Source organism: Penaeus japonicus, unplaced genomic scaffold (assembly GCF_977035675.1).
Source record: "Penaeus japonicus unplaced genomic scaffold, GWHDUDI00000001_assembly GWHDUDI00000008, whole genome shotgun sequence".
Taxonomy (NCBI): Eukaryota; Metazoa; Arthropoda; class Malacostraca; order Decapoda; family Penaeidae; genus Penaeus; species Penaeus japonicus.
This window is the reverse complement of record NW_028234410.1, coordinates 37,465,842-37,475,841: the sequence shown is the minus strand read 5'-3', so window position 1 is coordinate 37,475,841 and position 10,000 is coordinate 37,465,842. Positions and strand designations below refer to the sequence as shown.

Sequence of the window (10,000 nt, the reverse complement as noted above, 5' to 3'; positions counted from 1 at the left end):
TTCTTGTAACCTTGCAAGGGAGACAACGGAGGCATTTAGATCTTTCTCGATTCCTGAGCTTTTGTGCCTCTTCTTATATGTTTAGCTTTATCACTTTCCTCCTTTTCTCCTATTGCCTCCTCCTATGCACACAACTATGGGCAGAAAAGGAGTCTGGAAGCGATTAAAAACCACACAAAGCAAAGGCAAGGAAAAAGCACAGTGCTCTTCTAAACACTCGCTAGTAGTCACCATCCTAAGAGCTCCTTGGCATATCCCAAAACTTCAACAGGAGTAGCCTGATTTGCTATGCCTCATCACACACCAAAATTGCTACTACTCACAAGTGATGATGCTCTTGCCTAGATGAGAAAGCCACTTGTCTCTTCAGGTTAACTCCTTCAACCTAGGAAGCTGGAAGGTTGTCCAGTGCACCATCAAGAATCTTTAAATTGTCAAATAACTCTGGACTTAGCATCATAACCTTTCAAAAATTTAACTTCTTCACTCTTAATAAATACCGTCCAACCTACACTGATATTAGAGCTTTATTCCACATGAGTGCTTCTTTCCCTTAACAATTACTTTCCATAAAGAAAAAAGAATCCATAAAAATGACTACATATTAGTGGCATGTCTGGACTTCTATGATACCCGATTAGTTTGTCACATGCATTGTACAGATACATCTATGACATCCCCATGCTGAAGGGGTTACGCCAGTTTATGCTTAGATCATCAAGAGAGAATAAATAGATGAAAAAAAAAAAAAAAAAATAATAATAATAATAAACAATCCAAGAGAATTATACCACGAAGGTATAACTTTCGTCGATCACCAGGAAACCCGCTGTCTTCCAAATATAATACTGCAGAATCACTATGAGCTCGATTTTTTTCATTTCTTTCATGACTTACTTCACTTATATTCTCCACTTTCTGTGTGAGCCACAACATAAACAAACTCCCCATAAATTTATTCTCACAAAAAAAAAGACACACTAATATATAACAAGTAATATATATAGTTGTTTGACAGTGAAGACCAAAAGCACAAATCTCTAGTTTCTTTCTTCAGTGTGTCTTTTGAACAGGAGCATGTGTCCTAGGTTTAAGGTTTAGGCAATTCTTATTACTTTTGCCTTGATTTGATGCTCTTCTTTATATCATTTATCAACATCAAAATATAAATGTTTAACCCATTAAATTTTTATCATGGGTCTTATAATTATCTACTCAAGAATTCAATTTACATCCAAAATAGGAAGAAATTTTAAGGAAGGCAGATGAAGTTTATAAGATGCGACAAAATTCACACCAGATGGCTTTACAAGAGGCACACTTTCCTCTGGCTCAAAAGACCAAACTAGTGTTGATAACCTGTCTCGGGAAGAGAAAACTTCGCAGGCAAACTGAGAGCCAAGTTCCAAGAGGCTTTTGGGTAGGTGCGGCAGTAGGCTTTGCCCTCTCAGAGGAAGAGCCGCACCCCACAGAGGGGACCAGTGAGATCGCACCATCTTGCTCAGTCATCCTTCTAAAAGTAGATGGAAAACACGCTGAAGACACAGGGCAACAAACATTGCATGCCATTGAATCATGCTTGGGAAATCTAGGGAGTCAATTCTAGATGCAATTGATGCCCCCCCCCCCCAAAAAAAAAAGAAAAAAAGTTGGATCTAAATATCATATTGCTTCTTGAGGTTCAACTGCTGCCTGACAACATGGAACCTAACTGAAATCCCAAATTATTTAGTGCACCTCCTTCCATAACTTCCCTTCTGGAAGATAAACCCACTATACACACAACATATCTATCTGCCATTTTATCAACACTGAAGAGTGTTTTCAAGTCAACTTCCCTTCTGTTCACATAGGATTCATAACTCACTTGAAAATCCAGACTTTATGATCTCTATTGAAAAAAATATTGGTATCTAAAGGACACATACAGCAAATATGCAGCGGAATCAAGCTGGTCACAATTTGATGTAGAAAAAAAAAAATAGTTATAAAAAATTAATATATATACTAAACTACATGCAAAGGTGTATTACATAGATATTCAAGACACTGGCAGACTATATAACAAAGATATCCAAGTGAGTTTGAATTCCAAAGAGACATTAATCTGTACATAACAGATCCTGAAAAATCAACCAAAATCCCTTGCCATCTCTTGAGAACAAAATTTCAAGCTAGCTGAATATATTAACCTGTACATTCATCTCCCTTGGCCCTAATTGTTTCTCAGCCTATGTACTCAGCTATGAGCAGAGATCCCTATATCTATATCTAGAGGTGCATAAGACGTTGACTGTCAGAGCTCGGCCCTTAAAAATAGCTGGACCTTCTTAACTCCTACTACCATTATTACTATTTAAAGGAAAAAAGATAACACTAATATGAAATTCAGTAATATTAATAATAGTAATATGGTTCTTTACAAGGGAAGAACCAAATACTAAGAATCAAATACTGCCAAATAAATATCTTTCTTTACCTTTATATTTTCTTCTCTCTCTCTTTACATATATTTTTTTCACAACTTATATCTCACATTGATATATCCTTACCTGTCTTTCTTTTCCTCCTTGCATTTTCTACAAAACCTAGGAAGACTTTACACATCCATAAAGTATTCTCTTACTTTTTTTTTATCTACCATACATAAATAAAAATTCTGAATATCAGAGGATTGGTCTTCCATACCTACAAAAAGTAAGAATGAAAAGAGACAAATTACCACCATGACAACTATTTTCTCTCTATAAAAAAATGTATGTTCTGTCGTTGTTCACTTACGTATCATCAACTGGACTAGGTAGAGGGGAAGTTTCGGGCCCAGAACCATCAGTGGGTGGTTCGGCTGGCAGAGGTCTTGCTGGCGCATCTAGCAGGCAAAAAGAAGAAGAAAAAAAAAAGAGTTAATGTCTGGGAGAAGAACATATAACTTCATAGCAAATAACAGAAGCTACTTTTATCTATCCAACTTCCAATTTGACTGCATTCACACCAAAAGAACCCACTTTACACAAACACTAACTCTCAAACCTACCAAACTAACCTTCTACATACCCAAAAATACAAGGTCTAAACACAAAATCGCACTCAACTTACATTTATGAATCCACTTTCCTTAGCTTTGGCAGATCACAAAAGAGTTTGAATAACAAAACACATTACATGTTGATACAATGATAGAAAAGCCGATTAAACACAAAAGTTTATAGAAAGATGAAGCAACAGTTTACAAATCCTCATCTTCAATTCTGATGATAAAATCCAGGAGGATTTTGAAAGTACAGTCTCATCTTTCTATATTGTCTAGAGTGGATTTTTCATGATTTAGTTATTTCTGTAAGAACAAAGATACCCTGTCATCTCAGTGAAAAACACTAAAGACCTTTGTAAGGAATGATGTAACAAAACTGAGGACTACTGTAAGGGAAAAAAAAAGGAAACACAAAGCTAGTAATGATACATCTAATACATAAACTCTGTAACTCAAAATTAACAGGATCTTCAATGTTTTACTGAAAATTACTTTTCTACGGGCACCGAAAATATATCAAAACTAAACATTTTCTTAAATTGTGACTTCCAAACAACAAACAACATGAAAACTACTACCAAACAACTCTTAGTCTAAATGATCATCAACCCCTTCCCTCACCTTTGTCCTCGTCTTCAAATTCTTCATCATCTTCGTCATCATCGTCCTCGGGAGCCGTGTCAGTGCCCTGGCCCTCTTGCAGCTCCTGGGCCAGCTGACTCTCTATCATAGAGCGGGTAAGGGAGTCAGTGCGCGGGGGAGGCTGTGGAGGGAGGTCGTCCGCTAGCGACGGCTCTTCACTACTACTCTCTTCCACTGGATCCTGTTTGAGTGGGTATAGTAAGTGGAATGAGTGATGCTGGAAAGGTTTATCAACATTATAAAACACACACACACACACACACACACACACACACACACACACACACACACACACACACACGCGCGCGCACACATGTGCACACGCGCACACATGTGCACACGCGCACACATGTGCACACTCACACCCACATGTGAACACCTGCACTCCTACACATGCACATGCTCGCACTACCACACATGCACACCTGCACTCCCACACGTGCACACACTCTCACTCTCATACGTACAGAGGAAGACAGACTTTAAAAGCTTACCTTGCCATTCATTTCATTTAGCTTATGTGCACCATAAATAATGGCTTGATATGAGAATTTCAACTGGTCTGGCGTCTGGATGAGGCCCATGCGTTGCCGTCGCATATCCAGCAGCACCTCTAGCACCTTTCCCTGACCGGAGTCACAAAGTCCACGTGACAACTGCAAAGTCAATGGCAATGGCATTATGAGAGGAAAGCATTAATATACTACTGTATGTCCTATTGGAAAATATATTAACTGATCAGCTGTTATCTGGTCAAAATTTGGTTAGTTTTAAAATTTTATGAATGTTAATAAAAAGGAACTGATAACACCATATTAACCCTTTCCTGTTAAATATTTGTATTAATTAATGTACTTCTACCAATTTTAATACTTTTTTAATGATATACTCAATTTCATTAGCTCCATACATACTTCATTCCACATTCATCTCTTACAATTTTGCCGAAATGTAATGTTTAGATGCTCTATCTCGAACTAATAAACTGTCTGATTTCAAAAATAACATAATGTGATATTAGTGAATTCAAATTAGAAGTGCTTCCTGTTAAAACAAACTGAATGGTGTATAAAGTACAGAGGTGTAAAGTATGTGAAAAAAAAATGAAAGGGTGACAGTCAGGAGAGATTTAATTTGAATAGCATTCTTGTAATTCTGGAAAACTTTCTTTAAACATATGTCCTTTAGATACCTAATTCCCTTGTCCTTTAAATTGGTTATAATGTAAAGCCAGAAGGGAAGAACAAGGCTCTTGGCTCTATCACATTTCTTGACAACAAATAGGTTTTCAGTCTAGTAAATTGGGCTTGGCATCCATTAGAGAAAAAAAAACTGCAATAGAGGGAAAAATAAAGAGATTAGGCTTGTGGTCCGAGTAAACAAAAAAGCAAGAGTAAACATGGAAAGATACTTACACACAAAAGGAAATGAAAAGACACAACATACACAACATGGGGCTCAGTTGGTACCTAACTACAAGAGGTTCACAGCTACATATACAGATCATAAACACAAGGAAGCCCTACTTTCACTGACAAAAAGGTCTGGGGGATGAACAAATATGCTGCATAAAACTGAGTCTCCATCACCTGAGAGTTTGACCCAATGACCTGAAATATATACCACTGAAGAATACTTTCAGACTAAGACACGCTAAAAGAAAACCTCAACCAGCTGCAATAGCCCGATAGCCTGATACAACTTCTATGTTTCACCTGGGGGAGCAGGAGTGATGCTTAAATTTACCCTCCAAAATGGAATAAAAACTGGAAAAGAAAATGTGGCTGATTTTTAGCTAATGTGCGAAGAGAACAACAGATTGCAACCTACTCAGTGCTTGTGGAAACAAGTGTCCACATCATGCATCTGCTGGTTGCAGATAGATATCAAATCAATAAAGCTAAAAGCCTGGCAACCTAGAAGCTGGGTTGCAACATCAAAACTGCACTTCAGGTCTCCATAGAAATAAAGGATTAACCTCATTACACTGCGTTCTCAGCTACAAGGAAGCAGGGAGAGGTCAGCTTTCTATGATTTGAAGTGATGATTGGCAGAAGAGGCTTTAACTCAAGCTTGGAGAGCACATTTTACATTAGGAAAACCAGAAAGGGCACAGCATGTGCTACAGCCTTGCAATTTAACTCTACAGCAGCTGTTCCTGAAAAAAGGTGGACATGCTGGAACCAGCTTCACAGAGACAGGTAAGATGATGTACCTTGCTGCCAACTTTGCTGTGTTTATATTCCATAACCACAGGTCATGGAATATTTGCCACAATTATTGTACCAAAGGTGGGAGGGGGGAAAGCATGAAGGAGCACATGGAACAGCTGGGCCTTTGGCATAAGGGAAGTGGGGAAGACAGCTCAATCTGCTCTGGGTGGCACTTCAAGTCAGGAAGCAGGAACCACAACTGGCATATGAGATAGGGAGGAGAGTTTGAGAGCCATACCTCTGGCTTTGGGGAAGCAGGGAGAACAGAGCGACCTGCTGCCACCCATACATCAAGACGGAGGGCTGTTCTGAAGCCGGGTCAGTGAAGTAGCATCCAGGGAGGAAGCCAGCCAACAGCGGAAACCTAGGAGAAACCCCAAGTGGGCCTGAGGAGACTGAGCCCAGGAGCTTTGCCTGTAAAACCGCTACCACTGCAAAAATCCTTCTGCCCTTCCTTGTGCTTGTGTTGGGCTGGTTCTTGCTACCCACAATCACCCAGAAGCAAGGTCATCCCCAATTTTATTTGAAGCAGGAAAGGAGAAAAGCAAGTCAGACAAGGAGAAAAGATGAAGATAGAAGACAAAAGGAAAGAAAAGGTCCCATCGAACAAAGAAATAAAAGGGGGGAAAAAAAGGCAAACAGACAATCAAAATTTCTCAAAAGAAAGGGGCAAAGGAAAGCACCAGTAAGCATCACAAGCACAGGACAACCTATATTTTGGAGCAACACCACCAGAAAACATGGAGGGGAAGGCAACAGAAGAGCAATACAATTCCAAGAAAAAACAAATGCCTCATAAACAAAAAAGAAAGGACAGTGTACAAGTTGCCTAAAACAAGTGTGAAAATCTCTCGCTCACTGAGAAAGGTATCAGTATGAGATCAACCATACCTAATGGAAACAGTTCTTTCCCATAAAAAATATATATTACAAATCATCTTTGGACTGGATACTGAATTCAAATAATTCATTTTGCCTTGTGGAAATGATTCATTCTTATTTACAGTGAAATAAACAATGGTCACTATAAACTTTTTTCTTCTACTTTGCCCACTTCTCCCTTAAGCCTGTATTCAGTTGCTTCATCCTTAGTCATCTTCGTTTTGCACTAGCAAAGATCAGACTCCTTAAAATAACAAAGCTTATATAGATTAATAATGATATTAAGCCATTGCGGACGGGGCGCCTAGCGACATAACTGATTGTCAGGACTGGCGGTCTGCGACACTAGCGGCACCGGCTAAAAATTAGAGGGAAGGGGGAAAATATTTCCTCCACCCTCTGGGTAACGCAGACTAGCCCAAACAATATTTTTCCAAAAATCTATTAACCCAATGATGACGGTGTGTTACGGCAAAGTGCCTGATGACGGGACGACACACCAGTGTGACGTTCCCAATGCAATATTGCATAGGCCCGGCGTAGGGGGTTTTCACTTCTCACCGGGCCCGTCGGGATTGGGTTAATAAAATGGGAGTTCAGGCTGACTTTAGAACCCTGTAACCATAATACTTCATGATTGTGTGCCCGCTTCAACTAAGAGCAGATCTCGATGATGCGCCATGTACGCATTGACACCCATCCTTTATGCCTAATCCGTGCCAAGATGTATGTTATGACACCCGTACGCAATGGATTAATAATGTACCTAAAATGATATACTATAAACAACCAAGTCACAAATAAAGGATACAAATTCTAGCAAAATATAGATCTATATACACTCACTTATAAAGATACATATTGCCAAAGAAAATTTCACATTGTGTGTGTGTGTGTGTGTGTGTGTGTGTGTGTGTGTGTGTGTGTGTGTGTGTGTGTGTGTGTGTGTGTGTGTGTGTGTGTGTGTGTGTGTGTGTGTGTGTAGGGGGAGGGGGCATGGTTGTTGCTGTGCTGGCATGTACTTTTGTGTGTACTTGTGCTAAGATTCTGAATATGATTAAATTTTTCCTATCTGTGTATTATCTTACCACAAGATATGTCTATGTTTTTACCAAGTTTAACCCGTTAACGACGGATGACAAGATAACACGTCTAGTGGTTTTTGGGCTACACGACGGGGACGCGTTACTTTGTCCAGCCCGGGGCGCGGGAGGAGCCAGCGCGCAGCGCTGGCTCGCGGCCAGTGCGGCCGAGAATCCCGACGCGTTAGGCTTATGCGTTTAAGAGTCCCGGAATTTTGGTCTATTTAAGCCGGATTAGCCCCGTCGGGAACGGGTTAAGCAAAGTTATGATAGACAAACATACAAATCATCAAATAAAAAAAATACCACATCCACACACAAAACTGTGCACAGAACCCAAATCTCACCATCATAAGGACACTATCCACCAGACAGAAAGTTCCCGATCGCCCAATGCCAGCCGAGCAGTGGACCACGGCCGGTCCCACGTCGGGTTCTAAGACACCGCTCGCTCTGACAACACTTAGGAACTTGTAGAAAGCCTCGGGGGACTGAGGAACACTGAAGTCGGGCCAAGTTGTGTAGTGGAAATGTAGGATTAGCTGGCTGTCACCTGAGTTCATGTCCACTAATCTGAAATGAGATATGAATGCATGAATATTGGTACAAGACTATAAATAAAGTTTAGTTTGTTTCTATAAAACACAAAGTTGATATATAACAGACAAAAAGGAAATAAAACTAAAAGTAATTTATTCACATGATAAACAAAAACAACAATAATAATAATAATAAGTAAATAGATAAGTAAACAGACAAATGAATAAATTAATAAATAAAAAAAATGTCTAAGCCAACTTATGGTAAATGGTACTCATAAAAAGTTAATTGCATAATGGTTACGCAGCATAAGATTAAATGGAAAATACCTGAGGGTGCTGTAGTTGTAGTGTGAATGCCGACTGACACTCATTAGCTCTACCTTGAGCCCAACTGGCGTGATCATCATTGTGTCTTCGCCTCCATCGCTCTCGCCGAGAGGCCAGTACTGGTGACATTTTATCTAAAATGCAATTTCTCATGTAAGATTAGACTCTTCCACACCTTGAAACATTTATCTTGAACACCTTTAAACAACACTATTTCAGACTATTCTCCCAGGGTGACCACAAAGCACGCCTAATTGGCTCTCCTTCCTACTTGGGTGTCATAGCTGCTGCTTCTAATGCAAACAGGCACATTTCAACCACCAAACTGATGTCTCATCACCAGTCTAACCAAACGCACTCCACAACAGAGTATCAAGCCCTATCCACTCTGGCAATTGGCCATATAAAATGGTCAACATATAGGATCCAAAAAGCTTACCACTGGAAACTGATTTGGTTTAACCCATTCACGACAGGACGTATTTTTGCCTACTCCTTACGCTGGGAAGATAACAAGCGCGCGACGCTTTGTGCCCGGGTGTTTTCCCACTGCGTGGAGCCGCGCTGAACCTCCCAAGAGCATTTTTTGCCCACCCTATTCTTATGGTTTTCATGCATGCGTCTACAGTGTAAAGGCACATATAAATATTGCCATGTTCAGAGGAGTTATTTTCGTCAATGAAGATGTTACAGCAATGATTTTCTAGTGATATTTGATTGAACTTTGCTTATGTTCTTCACTTCTATGTGAAAATACCGATGGAAAGTGTAAGCAATCTTTTAGGGGGCATCAAAAAACATGCTTTATACTTAATTTTTTTACCAAAACAAAAAGAACAATATAAATAATCATACATGTATATATGAATATGTACATGTACCTCATGACATGATGTGATATGACAGGTAATCGACAAATCAAAAGTAGTATTACATTAGTAATTATTAATTTTTTACTTTATTTTACTTCTTAGACAATCACATTTGACTTAAAGATAGGTTTTCAACTCAAAACTTTTTATTCAACCGATCAAGGGGCAGATATTACCAGGATGTCATCTGATTCCGACCATGTGAGAAGACGTAATCCGGCATGAATGGGTTAACTGCTTATAAACTAGTTTTCTACCAGCATAACATAATGAGTATGACAAATACTCAACAACAATGAGTCACAATTGATAAATGCAATGCAGATTTGTCACTCTCACCCTCTCACAAACATGCTACTAAAGTTTAACAGGGAAAATGTAATGCTATCAAGATTTCACAAAAATATCC

General features: G+C 39.3%; 1 protein-coding gene across 2 annotated transcripts in view; it reads right to left on the bottom strand.

Annotated features, from left to right (window-relative positions):
• Positions 1–10,000, bottom strand: part of Ptp61F (Protein tyrosine phosphatase 61F) — a 48,524-nt gene that overhangs the window by 24,767 nt on the left and 13,757 nt on the right. For both annotated transcript variants that reach the window (XM_043014591.2, XM_043014583.2), the window contains exons 4-8: positions 8,720–8,853; positions 8,198–8,423; positions 4,168–4,329; positions 3,653–3,854; positions 2,782–2,869 (exon numbers count right to left, since the gene is read on the bottom strand). In XM_043014591.2, the coding sequence (XP_042870525.1) occupies positions 2,782–2,869; positions 3,653–3,854; positions 4,168–4,329; positions 8,198–8,423; positions 8,720–8,853 (812 nt within the window). The remainder of the gene's footprint in view (positions 1–2,781; positions 2,870–3,652; positions 3,855–4,167; positions 4,330–8,197; positions 8,424–8,719; positions 8,854–10,000) is intronic.